At 43.3% G+C, this 19,280-nt stretch overlaps 3 protein-coding genes across 3 annotated transcripts; 1 reads left to right on the top strand and 2 right to left on the bottom strand. All coding sequences in view use genetic code 11, as the record gives it.

Moving 5' to 3' along the window:
• Positions 1-26: 26 nt before the first annotated feature.
• Positions 27-8,371, bottom strand: EGR_02742 (Gamma-tubulin complex component 2; the record flags this gene model as incomplete). The annotated part of the gene is made up of 19 exons (XM_024491991.1): positions 27-357; positions 1,299-1,459; positions 2,211-2,642; positions 2,949-3,123; positions 3,659-3,824; positions 4,324-4,394; positions 4,675-4,762; positions 4,835-4,926; positions 5,561-5,711; positions 5,975-6,410; positions 6,502-6,653; positions 6,989-7,093; positions 7,135-7,216; positions 7,277-7,360; positions 7,505-7,834; positions 7,917-8,040; positions 8,073-8,164; positions 8,199-8,280; positions 8,313-8,371. The coding sequence occupies 19 exons, from the start codon at positions 8,369-8,371 to the stop codon at positions 27-29; spliced, it is 3,213 nt and encodes a 1,070-aa protein (XP_024353485.1).
• Positions 8,372-10,331: 1,960 nt separating this feature from the next.
• EGR_02741 (Xaa-Pro dipeptidase) lies at positions 10,332-14,001 on the bottom strand (the record flags this gene model as incomplete). Its single annotated transcript, XM_024491990.1, has 10 exons — positions 10,332-10,460; positions 10,510-10,704; positions 10,845-11,055; positions 11,124-11,324; positions 11,662-11,853; positions 12,772-12,816; positions 13,060-13,121; positions 13,252-13,299; positions 13,528-13,719; positions 13,792-14,001. The coding sequence occupies 10 exons, from the start codon at positions 13,999-14,001 to the stop codon at positions 10,332-10,334; spliced, it is 1,485 nt and encodes a 494-aa protein (XP_024353484.1).
• A 3,709-nt stretch (positions 14,002-17,710) lies between these two features.
• EGR_02740 (hypothetical protein) lies at positions 17,711-18,465 on the top strand (the record flags this gene model as incomplete). Its single annotated transcript, XM_024491989.1, has 4 exons — positions 17,711-17,869; positions 17,905-18,099; positions 18,141-18,319; positions 18,402-18,465. The coding sequence occupies 4 exons, from the start codon at positions 17,711-17,713 to the stop codon at positions 18,463-18,465; spliced, it is 597 nt and encodes a 198-aa protein (XP_024353483.1).
• Between the last annotated feature and the right edge of the window lie 815 nt (positions 18,466-19,280).

Raw genomic sequence — 19,280 nt, 5'->3', positions numbered from 1 at the left:
ATATGTCAAAGAGGAGGGTGGGTGGATCAGTATTCACTCATTGTGGAGGTGGGAGCAGGAGGGAGGTGATGAGCCGTGGTGTGGCGTCGGTCGCGGGGCTGCGGAGGTGGTGGTATCGCCGATTTACGTGGTCGTTGGGGGGTGGCGAGCGGCGGAGCACTCTCCTCGTCCCCCGCTGCAGTGAGACGACGAGGTGGCGCAGTGGAGAGACCCTCTAGTGTCGCCAAACTGCCCATCGAGCTTGACGGTCGCGGGAGACTACCAAGACCACTTCCGCTTCCGAGGCTGCCATCGACAGCACTACCACGAGTCACTGCGTCCAGACTGTAGCGTGTGTAGAAACCGTTGAAATCCAGTCTGAAATAATATGCGCACACACGCACGTGTGTATGGGTAAACAAGAGTTGGCACATTGCCTGCAGTGATTCTTATGTTTCCCTCAACATACTACAATCAGCTGAGGAAGCTTTACACTTTGGGCAGCTAAGTCTCTGCACTGCAAAGTTCCCAATAGATTTGCTTATCTTCAAAAGGACATGAAATCCGTCTTACGGGTGAGTAGTCTTTCCTCCACTCATCGACTATCGTGATGACGTGCACCACGACTTTCTTGTCACTAAACAATTAGAAAGTGGTTTATCAAAAATGTCCTGATGTTGGCGAGGAAACTTGTCGAAGTTATGTCTCGCTAAGGCTCACTGTAAAAAAAAATTCAAGGTTAGGCAAGGGCGAGGTTCCTTCAGTATTTTTTTTTGCCTTGTGAAACTCGTTTCAAGTCAGCAAATTGTAGTGAGACAAAAAATGAATCAAATCTTTAGAGCTCATGGCTACCCAGTCGGAAGCGTTAATTAGTCGACCTGCAGCGGATATGACCCCACCGAGTCGCCTAAATGCCTCAATCACCGTCCCAGTTACTGGATTACTACACGATATGGCATGCACACGTGAATCAAAATGGGTGCACACCTATGAAATAGCTAGATTAAGTGAGATAATTCTAACCACGTGATTGTAAAATTCATCAAAGTAGCAGCAGATAGTAGCATTTGCCCTTCGGTTGAAAGAGCTCGACCTTGAACTTGGAAATATCAAGTATCTATTCATGCACTTCCAATGCTTCGAGTCCTGTTAGGGACGCCGAGTATTTATGGCTGCATCAACATTTGCGTTGGCATGGTCGTTTTCATTGGTGTAGCATCATACAGTAAATCTTTGACAAACTTATGGGTCTGAACAAAGCGATCACTGAGAGTGCCACCACTCCCAGCGGGTGGGCACAGAGGTGACAGTTGGCTCACCTGGCAGCAAGACTGAGCAATTTGTCCCTTTCACGATCCACCGGTCGACGAATTTTGACAAGCAAATCGACAATGAGGCTGTTGAACTTGAGGCCAAAGTCTTCCACCGCAATGGCGAAACGCTCGTTCGAGCCAATGCTCCCCAGATCCGAGGCTGCAACCTAAAAGGTGGAAGTGGTAGAGACTAAGACATGGGGCATTGGCACACAAAGAGTGACGATGGCAAGCTATGCGTCTTCTTAAGCGAGGAAAAAGTGCAGTGCAAGAGGACTTGCCACGTTGTGGTGTTAAATTATGATGTAGAGACGGACTTAGGCGACTTGGAGCATACCATATTTATCAGAGATATATCCTTTGTTTAAGGACACAACCGGACCTTCAAGATAAGGGTTGGCTGGTATATTACCAGAATTTAAGCTCATCTGCCACTTGGTTATAGCTTAAGTGAAAAACATTGGGAGCAGCTTTCTACATAACTCAGAAATGGGAAGAAAAACACCAAAAGAAGAAACTACACCTCCTACGCTTTATCAAGTCGCTACATAAAAAGATTTGTATTACAACCAAAAATAAAACTGATATCTATTACTTGATTTTAGCTTAATCAAACGTTTTGGTAATTGTGAAATAGTAGAAATAGCGCATCTTGTAAACACCAACAAAAGTAAAAATATAAGACAAAGCATACTGCCGTTTATATACACCGATTGGACCAAGATGTCATTCACTGCAGTGTGAACCATGTCTTTCACAGAGAAGAATAAAAAAAATAAAACAATAGCGATAAATGATTGCACTCTTTAGAGTTAGCATCCGGGTGAAGCAGTGCCACCATAAATGGGAATGATTTATATCAAACTCATCAAAGTGGGGAACTCAGAAGGTGAGGGGATACGCAAGAAGAGCGCTTACCCGCCTGCGCATATCAAGAGAGGAGCCAGCAAGAGAGGAGGAGGTGGTGGTATCTCCGGCTTTGAAGAGACTGCCCCCATCGCTGCTGGCCATGGAGCCGCAACGCCATCGGTCACCGCGGGGCAGCGCAGGTGCGGAGGTGAGTGCAAGGTTGGTGAAAGAAGGCGAGGCGGAAACGGCGCCCGCTACACCGGTGTCGGTAGTAACCCCGCGTCGGTGGTGCATCGAGGCAGCGGTGCTCATCGGTACGCTGTCCAGAGTGTCATCCAGACTCGCGTCAGCCAGGCGATTGAGGCAGTTGGCGAACTGGATGCATACGGCGTTCAACTTGCCCACCAGTGCCAGTAAATCCGGTGATGTGAGTAGACAGTCGTCCATACAGATCTCCAGGCATCGCTCGTGCGCCTTCAACACCTCGTCCAAGTTGTCCGCCTAAAGACGATGAGAGAATACAGCTCTACCGATTTCGTGAATTTGACTGAAAAAAAAAAACTCACGCCCTCAATGTGGTTGAGAACCATGCTTTGTATGGTCTAAGTTCACTGTTTAATAAATCAAGAACAATGGACGTAAGTTATGCAGTCGGAAAAGATACCCATCCTTAGTTAATGCAATGACACTTCCTCCCACAACGCGCTCACATCAGATTTGCCATGCTAACTTCCTGAGGCCAAGGAAACTCATAAAGGCATTTAAAACAATCCACATTTGGGGAATGTGGAGATCGTACAAATTCACCTTGTTGAGGAATTGGAAGAAGCTGTGCCAATTGGGTTCAAGCACCTCGAAGGTCATGTAATACTGGAGATTCTGGATGTAAGTGAGCATCCGCTGGCCGAGAATGAAGGCGTTATTGAAAGCAAGGGCACCCGCAGCCGTCGCCCGACGAACCGCCTTCCGCATAGCCCAGGACCTGCGGAGGGCAAATCAGCAGTGGTGTCAAAAGCTGCACTTTCATAGAAGAATAAGCTTGACAAAACAGGTACCGAATGATGTTTTAGGATGGAGACGAGGAAACCAGATGCGAATTCCGGGTTTCACACTCTTTTCGTTTGAATTTCCATCAGAAAAAAATAACTAGATTTGAAACTTAGTCTTATTTCAAAATGGGAGGCATTGAGGCATTGATTTTATGCTAAGTACAGCAATTGGTATGACTGCGGATAGGTATCAAAGGGTTAACAATGGATTCTATTCCCCACGACATCTTTTCTTACATGGAATTTTATTTCATATTTTTATGGAAACTGGAAAGACTGAACTGCTGATTTGATAGAAAATAAGGACTTGCATATTGAAGAAAGCTCAAAGTGACCAGCTTTATATGCATGCTCGACAGATTTGGTTTTAAAATTGCTTTAGTTGCATGCATTGAATCAGTTTGTAAGAGTTTCTAGTAGAGAGGGATCCAAGTGCCACAGAAACCAGCCAGGACAGGCGGCACGTACGTGGAAAGATGACGCTCCACGTGACGGCAGTAGAAGAGGTGTCGAAAGAGCATCTGGTAACGATCGATGACGGGACGATTTATGACCAGGGCTGTCGGCCACTCCACCTTGTAGTCCAACGAGAGGGCCTCCAACGCGCTTGGATCCATGTCAATTATGGTGTCAACTACAACAAAAATACAATCCAACACACGCCACACATGAGCTTACATTGGTCCCATAAGCAGGATTTCGAAAAGGCAAGCTTCAAGATTACTGTCACAGCTACTGTGTAAAGAGATAAGATTGATGGTCCCCAATGGTTGAGCGTGGAGACGACGTGGGACGCAGGTAGGTGACCAGAACATACACATTATGTGTAACAAATACATGCACGCTTCGGCCTGGCAGCAACAATTTGCCTAGAGTTACGAAATCACGGCGACTACCATGTGGCAGGGGGAGTATTTCATGGGTAAGAAATCTTACTAAAAAGGCGTTCGAAATGCATGTCTCAACAAGCTGCATAAGCTGTAATTCAACGTATTTAAGTCCAAACAATCTCAGTCATGCTACGAATAAAGGCATCGAAAGACGAGCTTTTATAACAGTTCCACAAAAGAGGATATCACTTTCAACCTGAGAATACTTAAGCACAACGGTTCGTGGAAACTTAGTCAACTTACCATTGCTACCATCGGCAGCGACATGAAGTGTCAGCATTTGTGTGATCAAGTCACAATTTGTGCTCACCACCCTAAAAGTGAAGGGAAGAATTTTAGCTGCAAAAATGCAGCGGGGAAGTTCAACACCCAAGATGCTCGAAAAATGTATCAAATGACGGTTCTAAAGAATGTCCCACCTCAAAATAGCAAAAACAAGCGAATCTTGAAACTGCAACAGGCGTCGCAATAGTTTATCTGGGTTGTAAGAGTTGGATGGAAATCAAGTAAATTTACCAAATACATGAAAATATTGCCTTCTCTCTTCACCAAGGCATTTAGTGGACATGGGACATTCGATTAGGGGTCACATACTTGAGGTTGTCTTTGTAGGGGTCACAGGCGGCTGAGCTGGTCTGCAGCACCCACTCAAGGAGAGAATTGAGCCCGCTGATTGAAACTTCTGCAGTTCAAAAAAATAGTGAAATTAGTCACCGCCAGCATTTAAACCGCCTGTGGATAAAAGAACACTCACGGGATATCGGTTTCTTCAGTTCAGCGGCAGCAGTGTCCATAAAATGAACAATGAAATCACCTTGGTCCAGTAGAAAATAACGTTTGATAGATCTAAAAATAGAATTAGTTACTTATTTGAAATAATGCTTTGGGATTATCGCTGTTTAATGCGCCGTTCGTATTATCAATAGCCATTACAGTTTCGAAAATGATTAAGTAAATTGAGTAAAGGCTGTAGGACAGATTAAATTATACGAGTAACAGAATACTTGAGTGAATAAAAGGCATATTTGAACAAACGGTCAAACCTACTAGCCAATAGTACCGAGTCCTATCAGTGAAACAGCTTAGCAAAAAGAATTTCCTCTTCTCATGGTGTATTCTCGCGTGTGTGCACGCGTTTCAGTGCATCAGGAAAAGTAAGATTTCGGCTATGCGTAAAGGAAAGCGGTCTCCCGACCTAGGCTACCTAATAATTTCTTAAAAAGGAGGGGGCAAATATACATTTAACAAAACTGCCAAAATGAACACAAGTCTACCACAGTATGTACAAATTGAGGCAATGTTAATGATGCGTCCCTGAACACTTTTCGTTCCCCCACATAGGAGATAAAAAATGACGCAGTCCATTCAATTTCTGCTTCCTCAAAACTTAAGTAAATTTTTCACACAGAGAAATGTGTGTGACGAAGGAGATATTAGGCAAGTACCCGATAATCTCATAAAAAGGAAAAGTGACACTCACTTGAGAATGCCTTTGAGATCTTTTTGCTTGAGGATGAAATCCAACAGAGTGCGGCTAGCAAATGCATGGGCTCTGTCAATTTTTGTAAGAAAATCATTTTCCGTTTCACTGAAGACCAGGTCCTCCGGTTCAGCCAACTGTAGCGAACTGTCTGCATGCAACAGAACAAGTAGTAAATTAAAAGCGAAGTGTGTACGCCTGAACAACCGGAGAAATTCATTGAATCGGATGATAAAATAGCCGTGAAACGATGTTAAAAAAGGAAGATAAAGAAATTACCTATATGTGTAAGTTTGCGAGGAGTATGAACGACAAGCTACTATAACAAGTGCCCTAAATGACAAAGAAACTAAATCAATTGATTCCAAGTAGGAATTAGTACTTTTTCAAAAGCATTGAAGTGAGACAACTAACCGCACTGCTGCACCACGTTGAGATACTTCCCGGTAGCCAAAACTTTCTCCGCACGCGATTCCAAAAAACCCGGCAATTGAGTGGATAAAATGGAGTAGCTGCGTTCCCAATAGTAGGCTGAGTTGATGTAATCCCGAGCCGCATCGTTCTCCTGGCTCGGTAGTGGCAGGGCTGAGGACTTTACGATGAAGAACTCACCCCTCTCGGCATCGTCAGGTCGGAGGAAACCGCGATAAAGCCAGAAGCTTAAAGAGTCGAAGAAGGGTCGGCAAGCGGAGCGCAGAAGGTAGAGCAGGCAGTCGTGAACACGACTTATCACCGAGACCTGACCGCGGAGACCCTCGTAGAGGAGGGATAGCGTGGCACCGCCCACACAACCACCAGTGTTGATGTTCGTCGCCAATTGGGCAAGCTGACTGAAGAGATGACTAGTCTCCTAGACACACGCATAATAAAAGCGACAAAGATAACTTCAATGATACCCGGGTATAAAAAAGAAACATGTGGAAGTTGGAAATTGAAATTACCTTTAAAAGTAGGAGAAGACGTGAAATACCCAATTGATTGGCACGGTACTGAGCCTCAAGTTGACAGAGGAGCTTCCAGTACTCTTGCAAAAACTGCTCCATCGCCTCGCACAACGCCTGATTCACGCGGCCGTATTCGTAGCGCGACTTTTCTAAAACCAATACATATTGGAGTCTAAAACACCACATTGGGACAGACGCGTGTCTAATATATGGCATCTCACTCATAAAAGGGTTGCTGTTTTGCCCTACACTTCAGCAATAATAATTCAAAGAGTAAGAGAATTCGATCAAAATCTGTTTGATAAAATTCTACCAACTGTATATGCCTTAATTGGTATGAAAAGAAAACGTCAATGTAATGCATAACTTAAATGGAATAATCAGCCAACTGACGAAGTAGATAATGGAATTCGAATTTGTGTAATATAAAACACAAAAGAGGTTAACCATCGCAGGTTGATCGGAATACTTCGACAATGCTCACCCTCAATAAACCGGACAATGAGTGAATATTGCGAAATCATGGGAACAACTTTGTTCACCGTGTCCACAAGAGACGGATCTGCAAGAGAGCAGCTCATTTTAGTTCCTAAGTAAATGAAAAAAAAAAGACCTATAAACTATTCTTACGCATTTTTTCATCAATCGCGAAGTTCCGAACCGCGTGAGGATCTTTTATCTTGAGGGCTTTAACGTAAACCCCGTCACTGCCCTATGAAACGGCTTATTAAAAATTGGTTTAAAAAGAATAAAATAGAGAAATATGACATACCTGCAAACAAGCTAAGAGATCCTGCACAATGAGCTTCTCTTGAACATTTAACGGTAACGTTTCAAGTGGAAGAATCGAAGGTGTCTGAAAAGAATACGAACACAGTAAATATTCGTAGAAAACCAATAACTGTGGTTTGCTTCTTTAAAAACAACTCAAAAATATTACCATTTCCACAAAAGACCCCATTATTTGGGAAGTAAATAAGCAACTGCATCGTGGTCGTACCTTTGACGTGAAAAGATTTTCCGGAAGAAAATCTGATGATAGGTAGAACACTTCGTACATCCACTGTGGAAATTGACGCAAAGCCTTACGATACTCTGAGCCACTCTCTTTAGGCTTCAGTGTCGACTTGGTCACCTCAGTCCTATCGGCAGTAGCATAAGTGGCGTAGTAGTGAGGAAGCTGCTGGGGATCTCTGACGGACCCAAGATTTTCATGAAATTGTTGGAGATTCTCATCCGTTTCAAGGCCGGTAAAATCTCCAGGACGCAGAGGACCCAAAATCGCATTAGTATTGCTGTTTTGAATACGCATTTGCAGTTGATCAAAAGACTATCGAAATTCAAAAGAGTAAAACAGCCTTGGTGATTGAACATTTAAAAATAGATGAACAGATAAGAGAGGGAGAACCGACCTCGTAATCAGAACCGTCAGAGATATCGTTACATTCTTTGTCTGAATTATGGAGCAATCTCAGTAGCTCAGGGTCGCATTTAATTTTTCCAAGAAGATAAACAAGAGGATCCAATTCTCGAATACTAACAATTAGGAATATTTTATAACGAGGTACTTCTTCAGTTTAAGTTCATTATACTTCGCTAGAAATGCCTTTCCACCAGGATTGCCGTCAAGAAGTACTTTCTTCGCTTGTTCAACATTCTTCTAAAGCAGCATTTACATAATTTATAAGAAAAACCTGTGAGCTCGAACGAGGTGTAATCGTTTTTATTAGTTGGTCGGCATAAGTATTGACTATGGCTCGATCAACGGGCTGACCACTAAAAGACTTGGTTTCATGGTTAACACATACTAGATAGCCTGTAAGAGCTCATTTGTATCATGTAAAATTGCACTCTTTACAGCGTCCATTCAAAGAACAAAATACAATACAGCCAAACGAAGACGAAGTCAGCGCCACATCCCCGTTTGTTTATTCGCCTCTACCTCAATCATTAATAATTTAGGCGCTGTTCACTTCAAATAATTGCTGTGATAAGTCTATTTTAATAACTTTGCAAACTTAGCATTTGGTTTTGAAAAATTTCTTAGAACTGATGGCCTAGAGAAAAAATAGTCAAAATGAACAGTAATGATTTGCGCAATTCTTACGGGCATCAAAAAATGTTAAAGTGCTATGCCCATGATTTGCCAAATTATACATGCCTTATTAAAAATAGACGCCAGTCTAATCCTGTTTTAGCCGTGTCATTTATTCCCCTACTACTGGTACTTTTACCAACCATAAGCGTTATTATTACTAATTAACGCCTTTCACATCCCACCAGCATGCCCTACAATATTCATCTTAAATAACTCGTTTCTACTACTGCAACTAAAAGAGCCCTATGACGTGATTATTTGGGAAAGGGTAGCGGGCTACGCTTGGTGGTAAAGCAAAACTCGGTTCTGATTCTATAATAGCTTTTTTAGGTGAAAGGTGCAGTGCGACAGTAGTTTATTTCCCGGTATTGGTGCGACCCTACTTTTGTACTTAAAATTAGCCCCCTTTACCCCGCTGGGCGGGCTGGCCTTTCGGGCCATGCCAATAGCCCAGACACCTTCTCTGCGCTGAATATATATTCTGCCCAAGTATTTTGTCTTCTTTCGTCTACAGAAAGTTTTAAAACCCTACAAAAAGCTAGTCAATCATCTGTTAGAGAAAATCACAATACTTACAAGACGTACTTACCTCCAATGCTTCAACATTAGCTAAACCATAGTTAGCTTATTTTGGTAAAAAATAAATACGTTGGCAGCGCTTGATTTTTGCAGTTTGGCATTTTTAATTTTTAAATGGCAAATTCCTTATCCTATAATTTTTTGAGCTAGAAGGAACAATGATGATTTGTTTAAACTCGTCCCGTGTTTTACGGCGCCGTCTTAAGCTTCTCCCATGCTTACCCTTTGTGTTCTTAATCTCTCTTAAGATGGCTCTGCAGTAATTTTGTTGAGCATTGTTTTTTCGCACTCACCACTCACAGTGCTCACGCTGGAGCAGTGGCCATTATTGCTCGCATTACTCCCCAGAACTTCGTTCTTACCGATGGGCCTTGTACAGGCGTTCCCCGCCGTTAATATTATGCGTCTATTCCTACAAGTTTGTTAGGGAAATTTTGTAAGCTGTGGTGCTCTCGCTCTCAAGTACATCCAGTGTGTTCGAAAGATTGGCAAGCTCCGAAATAGGTTGGTGTGGCCCCGAGTTTGAGAAAGGCGTACCTGCGCAGGACTCAATGACCCCCGAACCTTCCAAGTCATGGTCGCAGATAAAACGGTGTGTTCCCTTTTCTTTTGGAATGGTGCACTATTATGATGCTATGAAGAGCCGTCTGCTTCCTGTTGATCTTTCTCGAACTGATACCTCTTAACTAACTTTGTCTTTTCCAACGCAGCGAAACAGGATCATCGATGGTCATCATATGCCTACGTCTACCCTTCAAATCATCAAGAACATGCGACCGAAGAGAACCAAGTTATTCCTGGAACCAATAAAGTGCTCTTTCAAGCCTAGTCCTTATGAGTTTATTGGGGTGAATACTCTGGAATGTCTGCTTTCAGATCGTTTTTACGACTACTGTCAATAAACATTCCAAGATTGGGCCTCCACGGGCGTGCGCCTGTGAAGCTACAATCACACCTCTCGTGCCCGGGGGCGTTGCGCTGTTTATCTAGCGGGGGTGTCCCTTTTCTATCGTTCGGGTTCGATACAAACTAGGCTCCCACGGCTCAGAGCTGTTCTTGGCAGTGCTTGGTGTCCCCCCGGGTGAGACGATTTACCGTTTTTGAAATCGTTTATTTCGGCCACCCGTGACGTGTACAGAGGTTGGGGTCTCTACGTCAGGGCGTTGTATCCGTCCGATTTCTGAGACATCCAGCTTTCTATCTCCTCCACCGTTCGTGGAACGTCGGAGAGCACCTCGCAGCCGTCGTCCGTAATCAGGACGTCCTCCTCAATCCTAACCTAGGGGGTGAAACCATGTCATCGTTTTACCGAAGGAGGGCTTACGTACCCCACCGAAATCGGCGAACCGATCGATTGCTCTAGGCACCAGAAATTGGCTGAGCTCTGGTGAAGACTGGGCCTGTTTAATGAGACGCCTGATGAAGTAACAGCCAGGCTCAACGGTCAGCACCATGTTGGGTTGGATGTGTCGTGCAGTCCGTAGGTTCTTGAGACCCGGTTCTGTCGGTCTTGGGGGTGCACCCTTTCAAATCAAATAGCAGTAAACCAAAGAGGCTTATCGCTGTGAGGACAAAGAAGGCGCCTACCGATTTGGTTGTTGGCTCCGTCGCTGCAAGCTAGCCAACTACCCTGTGTACCAGACTACCAAGTAATCACACCCACCTTGTTATATCCTCCGACATCGTGAACATCACAACCCATGAGGTGGCCCAGACCGTGCGGCATGAAGGTAGCACCGAGACGAACGGACATCATTGCCTCCACGCTGCCCTGCAACAAGCCGCCCGCCTTCAAGTGTTCCAGTATTGTCCACTCGGCCAGTTTGTGCATCTCTACCCAAATCACTCCAGGTCGAAGGTGACTTATGACTGCCCTTTAGGATGATAGACGAAATGTTCGATATATCGTTTAGGCATGATAGTAACGCCGTTTCAGACTAACCGGACAGCAGCTAGGACAGCCTCATAAATGAGTCGCTGGTCAGACGTAAACTTTCCGTTGACAGGAAAGGAGCAGGTGATGTCAGAGCAGTAGCAGTAATACTCTCCGCCCATGTCGAACAGACACATGTCCCCGTCACGGATCTGATGGTCGTTCGGGGCACCAGCGTGACCATAGTGAAGGACGGCGCAGTCACAACCTCTGCCAAAAGGAATCAAGAGCTTGGGGCACGTCTCATGGAAGTGGATAAAAGCACGATGGATAAGTCTACTACCTGTTCCAATCTAGCGCATGGGCGTATATTCAAACACTGACAGATTCTCACAATTAAATAAACTTCTGATTGTATGGCCCCTAAATACTCGTGGTTTGGCCTATTGGAGCAAGAAGAGATCGTCATTGAGTGGTAGACATTTCAATGAGGTATCTTCGCCAGCCTAAGTTCCGGTGTCTTGGATGTTGACACAGGAAGCAAGTAAGTTTACGCGCTACCTGTGCTTGATCCACTTATTTCGTCGCGAAAAGAGGAGTCACCTACGTGGCGGCGATGCAAGTGTAGGCAACGTGGCGCATGCCACCGTAGAAATAGCAGTAGTGCTGGAAGATGCTCTCCGCTTGAAATTGATACATACCAGGTTTCACCTTCCGCATAAGGTGACGATGTGCTGCCGAGCTCATCGACACTGCGTAGCGAATCACCTCCAGCTCCAGTGGACTCTTGGTCAGGCGACTACAGTAAAGCAATTACTTAAGAAATGCGGGTAGGTGTATGCTCGACCTGTGAGTAATAAACAAAGCTCAGTCGACAAATTTAACGTTATTTCAATTGTAAGTTATGCAGACAAAGGGAAGGTACATTTTGAATTTGAGGTAGAACGAGTGGCTGCAAAAACAACGAAGTAACGTGTGCTATCACCGATGCGGTTTTGCCAATTGCTATATAGAGTAGCTGCAAAATAAGGAGGAGGCAGTCGAAGTTAGTAGGGAGCCACATGACTGAAATGAGCACGTCTGAGTGGAAAAAAAACAATCAGAGGAATACTCCATTACTAAAAAAATGAATTTCGGAGGAGAATTCGATACCACGTTCAAACCAAGGCAACGTTGGCACCTTTTTATCAGGGTGAAGCGAAAGGGTTTGATGGATTATTGAAAAAAAATTCAACACCACAAATCCATTAGATTATAAGGCAGTCCAAAGGCGCAGACATTACGAGGTAAATAGTATGGAAAAAATATTTAGTGTAACCTTCGCAAATGTGACTAAGTTGTAATTCCCTGTGCTTAAAAGGGTTAACAGTGCAACACATTTGCGTATCGTTAAGTGGTTTTTTATCGTAATGTTTACGATGGACCAACCGCCGATGGGGGGACACACTCTCAACAAGTCCGTAAAGAGAGGTAAACATTAAATCAGGGCATACATCACTGTAGTAAACAAAAGTTATGTTTTTCACAGTGGGAGAGGTGAACAAAATAAAAAACGAACAGGTTTTCTAATAGGCAACTTCAAGCAGCAGTGCGCAAACTTGAGGCACTCAAGTACTGCTAATTGTCAAGAGTTAAAAAAAGGATTAAGGAGAAAAGGGTTCTGAGTATGATGAAACAGCAAGGAAAATTTAAATCTATTCCAAGTTATGTGACTTACCATTCGGCCATCTCATGATGGAGAATGCTATTTTCAACTTTGAACCTAAAGTGTAACAAACACAAGCCCCATTAGGACAACGCAGTTGTTTTATGACTAAAAATATGGTTTTATGGTTCATATTGTTTGCATTTAAGTTTGCATTTTTGACAACTCTCCACGTAAAAGGTGACGCCGACTAAAAAAGAGATACAAAGCACCAATCAACTTGGAACCCTCCGTTAGATGAAAATATTCGAGATACAATTCAGCAATGGAAGAAATGAAATAAATGAGATAATAACACACTTTTCAATCCCATCAAACAACGCCTCCACAGTGTACTGGCCGCTGTCCGTATTAAGTCCGTGCTATGCAAAAAAATTTAAATGGTTGAATAACCCCACTCAATAAGGCAAACATGTGAAGGCACTTTGGAAAAAGTGTTTAAAAACAAAGAATAGTAAAATGCTATTTGTAGGTTTAAAGTTATAAACTTACCAAAGTCAAAAGCAGACTCGGCTTTTTTTTACAGAAGTATCTCTCAATCTAAAATACGAAAGTACAAGAAGTATGAAAGGACGGAGTATCTTTCCTACAAACCATAACGAAGGCTTTAAGATTGCCCATATTACTAAATAATTGAATACGACTGGGGCACATACTGCTACCCCCATTGATATAGAGGTGTAAGCACTTGGATGGTGACCGCAATCCATCTAGTTTTAAATTCTGTAGTAGTGACGAGGCTAAAAAATCAGTGACTTAAGTACTCACTTCATGTGCATAATACGCCTCATTCACACCATATCGCATAATTATATCGCTCAAGGATGGAACCTCCCCCATGTAGACGGCTCTAGCTTCTGAAATTTGTGGAATAAACAAGATGGCGCGTTGCGTGGCGACTTCAATAGCGCCATACCAGTTCGATGCCAGGCCTCCAAAAGTCCAGTGGAAATAAGATTCCTGCAAGATATGGGGAAGTAGGAATAATAGGATTTTTAATAAAGCACATTTATGTGCAAAGCAGATTAATACCTGCCGGAAAACGAGCTCTACATCAGAGCCTCCATGAAGCACATCAGACCCACCCTGGAGGAGGACATACACGCCGTCTAAGGCCTGTGTTGGAGCAGCGCCAGTCGACCAGAGGGTTCGAAGTCGTTCGCAAAGCCTTGAACGATTCACTCTATGGAGCTCCATCGAAACTGGTAGACCACGTTCACCAATTTTGAACACTGGCTTCATTTTAGGTAGAGAGAATTCAGCGATTTACCTACAAATGAATCCAATACGTTAAGCTTAGTTCATTGAATGTGGTCAAGAAAAACGAATAGAGAAAGCTAAATTATGTATTCATGCCAAAAATTCACAATAACAAAACCGATATAAGAAATTTTGTGCTACACATGAGTGAAACAAGAGTTGTCAGTGGGTTTCTTCTCTTCTTGAATTAGCGAAGCGAGTAGAATGTTATTGGATTCTAGACCTCTGCAATAAATATCATGAAGGACGCTAAAAGACGTGACTGAAAACAAGAATTACCTCACATCAGCTTTTGTCAAACCCAACTCTTTAAAGTCACTAAACGTTAAAAGTGACAAACAATTGCCTACAAGGCAAATACGATTCCTTAAATAAATATACCATCAATTGCATTCTGCTGGAGAACTCGTGGAAAGTTGCAGTCCAAACAATGAGGCACGTCCTCATCTAAAAACGTTTGCTCGATTCTAGCCGCACCCCCACCTATACCCTTCATAATTTGAAATGAGGGAACGCCGACCTAGATTAAACTCGGTTCACTATAAGTAACAAATAGGTCAGGTGGTGTTTTTGACTTAATTAGTCCCATGGAAAGTGTACTTGATTATAATTCAAAGTTTAGTCGGTGTTTTGCAGTCGTATAATAGCTGATAATGGCAACTGTTCGGGAACTAAAACAGCCTTACTTAGTTGCACTATAAAGATAAATTCTCCGCATATTTGTCTTCAAAATTGTTACTCAAATAACAAAATCGTCTTGTCGGCGTATCATTTATAACACATCAGCCTGCATATTACATACATTTGCCAAAGGCGTTAGCTACTCTAAATATTCATATATTCGAATATAGTATAAACCGGTAAGTTTGTGCTTATACAGCCAATATGAATTCGGTTTAATCTCTTGCCAAGGCTGCAATTTTATTTTTTCTTCTTAAAGCTAATCAAGGTTTCGTATGCTATTTTGTCAAACATTTTGAACGCGGCAGCCGGGGCCCTTTGTGAAACTGTAATAAGATATCCTAATTTAACAGAATGGTCTATTGTCCGTGTATGGGATGGCTTAAAAAGAGAATCAAAAGTCAAAATTACATGCATTACTAACTTAGAGAATGACATCCAAACAGCTTCAAATGTCTGCACGCTATCATTTTCCAAGCATAGTTTCTGACTGCCCTTGTGGCCACCCTTCTGGTCCTACCACAATGGATTTTTCTGCGGTGTGTAGCTGACAGTGAGTTCCAGTTTAAAATTCATGGTTTTTTCCTACCAATTGAAATGTATTGCTCATTTCTAATGAAAAGTGGTATAGGCATGGCGAAGGCTTCTAAATAAAGTACTCCCTGTAAGGCTGAATATATTGAGACTAATCGATGTGAGTTTGAAGTATTAAAGATTAAAGGATGCTCTTCCGAAACTATGTTCTGCATGGTTGCAGACCTTTGCAGTTGCATTTGCCTAATAGTAATATTAGAAAGAGGATAGTATGAATTCAAGTGGTGACGTTAAGAGATTTTCTTGGTGACATACAATAATGTAGAATGAGGCTCGTGGGTCTCCTTTCCCCTGTTCCTCATATTCTTAGAACATCCAGATTGGTTTAATTTTGACATATTTGTTGAGATAGTGAGTAGGGAAAACTAGTGTAATACGATAGTGGTTTATCCCTCGGTTCTGCTGAGGCGCCGCTTTTGGATCTTGAATTAGCTTCCTAGCCCGTCGCTGGGTGAGCTGGCCTTTTGGGCCATGCCAATAGCCCAGGCACCTTTTCTGCGCTGAATATATATTCTGCCCGAATATTTTGTCTTCTTTCGTCGTCAGGGAGTCTCGGGAAGCTACAACTAGTACATAGTTTAGGAGAGTAAGGATCAGTAACCGCTCTCAGGCTTGCAGGACGTCGACTCTGTCACGAGGTTCGAATTGTAACGCGATGGTCGTTTATCCCTCGGTATTGGTGGGGTGCCACTTTTGCACTTTGAATTAGCCTTCTTGCTTCTCGCTGGGTGGGCTGGCCTTCGGGCCACACCAGCAGCCGAAACACCTTCTCTGTGCTGAATATATATTTTGCCTGAGTATTTTGGCCTCTCTCATCTTCAGGGAGTCGCGGGACGCTATAGAATCGTACCCCCGCCTCCTCTCTGAAAAGAGCATTAAAACAACATGAATATTGCAATAGCTTGCCTTTGGGGTTGACAACGACTTTTACAATATGGGGACATACCGACTTGTCTCTGTGTAATGGGGCTGAACAGCCATATCTATCAACGGTAAATGGCCTTCTTCCATAGCGCCATCATCTGGTAGGCCGTCAACGGATTTATGGCTGTTTTTCCCTGTGTTATGCCTGCTTTAATATCAACATGAATATGATGTCCCTTGGCATTCTAGATCAGTAATAAGGCATATTACATGATAAAAGGGCCTATTATCGGCACATAGAATGTTTGGAGAGACATAGACATGGTTGGAATGTCGCGTTGAAAGAACACAAAGTGGGCTATTTAAGAGTTAGCGGAGTTAGACTATCTGCTAATTTATCAAACAGTTTGTAAGGAAGTAAAAATTCTATTGATTACGAGTTCCCGTATTACAATTTTATTATGCCTTACGTGTGTGCTTTTTCAAACCAACTGTTCATTTCCGCCTTCTTATCAATAAAATCTGCTTAACACTTTTTCAAGTAAATGACTGGGTGCATTTAAGTCGGAGCACCTAATTAGGTTGTAAGAAAAGCCCATGGTTGTATTTTGTTTACTGAAAAGTATTGCTTTAATACCTCAATTTTTGCAGCCCTTAATCTTTGCATAGATGGCTGCTGGCGCGTCTTTGGTAGGTGTGTGGTAGTGTCGCCTTTATTTGGGCAGTATGGCTTGGTGTCATTCATATTTTAAGTGGGATCGCACTTGTCCTTTTACTCTTTGCAGATAACTTATTTGCTTTGCGAGTGGTTACGGTTTCAGATTGTTATGGTCAATTCTTAGGTTGTAGGTTGTAGGAACTGCGCATTTTGTATTCTCGTGCAGTTTTAGCAAATAAAGCTGAGTAAAGTCGCCATTTGGGTTTACTCTCAGGGATTTCCACTCTTGTATCACTGCCTTTTACTCTATTGCTGCCTTTCATATTGAAGATGGCCGAGGTCATCTTATTCCGAAGAAAATATGGTTTTGCATTATTCGAATGCTTTCGATGCAATTCCTGCTTTATACTTCCCTCCTTATTTTCACCTGCACTGAGGCCCTCTGGTACCAAAAATCTGTCCTAACATTTTTTACCGGTGAAAAGATTTCCTTTTGACAAGTGGATGTCTGTGTCCTTCCCATGCATCTCTGTAGGTGATTAATACTGAGTGACCTATTTATCCACGCGATGAGATAAAGGCGAATTCGAGGAATTTGACAGCAATGCTGTTATTTGCGTGCTGGCGAATTCCAGTGCGATATTGCTATTTCTCTGATGGAACCGATTTAGCTTATTATGGAGGTAATTAGTTCCATGTTTCTCACGCATGCCTTGTTACCCTTTTTAGGTGTCTCCTGCAAATCCGGTGAGTCCCTTGATTAGAAGTAAAAGGTCTGAACGAGGGAGATTTGGGTTGGTTGACCTTTGTCGACCCAGCTCCTTTTGTGCATGAATTTGGTCTAGGCTGAGGATTTCCTGAAGCATAATTTCCACTTATTTCACTGGCTTTAGAATGAATCCCTCGAACATGGTTTCTAGTTGGGTGGATCTTGGGCCGTGTCCCTTCTTCCCCACTAACACCGTGAACACGTCATGCATCCATCCAGGTGCACACTTCGTCGGTTCCCAAATATCACGATGTAAAAAACATGCCGTTGATGTCAGTTTTCTGGTAGGCGCTTCAGTTATTAAACTGATTGGTTTTAGACCGTGGATCTGGCGGCAAAAACTCTTTGCGGATTTTTAAAGGTCGACAAGGCCAACAATGACTCAGAGACCTTCGAAAATGGAGGAGATGGGAAGGCAGTGACGTCGTTTTTCAATGGAGAAATTATAAGTCGACTGTTTCCTTTTATCACAGGAAAGTGGGGTGCCTCGGTTGAAACAGACACGAACCACTGGGTAAGGGTGTTTTCCTCTTACTATGCATTCTTCTTCGGAAGAACGAGCTCAATGTGATGGCGCGTTTTCCCAACTACTACAGAGATAACTTTGACTACTCCCAATTGGAGAACTTTGATCACGTGTACATGCGATGGAAAGAGAAGTTTATTTTACCAGATCCAAACAGAACTTCTGGTAAAAAACCGTCCACTGGCTTCTACTACATATGCCTGCAAAAGTCAACAGGAGAACTGACGGGCTACTTTCATAACAAGACCGAGAGGCGAGTCCATCGCATTTATCTCATGTGCTGTTTCTAGGTTGCAACTCCTGGAGTTGAGGTATGATCCCCAGGTGACGTCGACCGCCTTCCAGATACGCTAGATCCATCTATGGATGATCGTCACATGCCATTTATTTTCGTGCCTTAATCATTTTCTTGCTCAGTTTGATAATAAAATTTTGGCGTCCCTCATTCATTCTCTGGGGCATATTAAGTCAAGGTGTTTCCCCAATTTATCATACGTCTTTCTTTCAAAACGTGGGGTTACCAGGAGCACTTAGTTCCTCATTACCTCGTTGAAACACCATGTTCACTCGCGTCGGTTAGGCGGTTAATTTTTTCAAATACGTGTCCGACCTAATGGGATTTGTGGTGACTTGTGTTCGATTCATCCGTTGGTAGGATTTGGCATCTAGGGTGAGACATCTCTGGGCTCCTGTCGTGCTCCTGACTTCATCAGGTTTCAACTCGCGGTGGGGATGGTTGGGTGGCGCAACATGTAGGCTAGAGTGGGGTCTGCGACAGAATCCCCGCAAGCGAACGAATTGTGATTGTGAACTTGATTGGGTGGACTGGCCATCAGCACTGTGATTACTCACTGGGTGTAGAGGGGTGCGTGCGGTTGTGTGGGTTCCCGTTTTGTAATGTGGTTTTGCCAGGTGTTTGGTTGTCATTGGTTGACGGGGCTCGGGGTCGCAGTGCTTCCAGAATTTGAGCAAAGGGGATAATCTGCTGCTTGCTGTGAGCCCTCATAAGACGTAATTTTCTTCATAAACAAGCCTGTCAGCTACCCCTTCCGAGTGGCGAGGGCTCCGTGTCTCAAAAACTAACACTAGAGGTACCGCGGGAGAAGGTAAGAAGTCCACTTGACCGGCAGCTTAACGATTTAATGAACAAACACTAACAAATCAGTGCA

This window comes from Echinococcus granulosus, assembly GCF_000524195.1.
Source record: "Echinococcus granulosus chromosome Unknown EG_S00013, whole genome shotgun sequence".
NCBI lineage: Eukaryota > Metazoa > Platyhelminthes > Cestoda > Cyclophyllidea > Taeniidae > Echinococcus > Echinococcus granulosus.
Note: the sequence above shows the minus strand (reverse complement) of the source record. Positions and strands in the feature narration are given on the sequence as shown.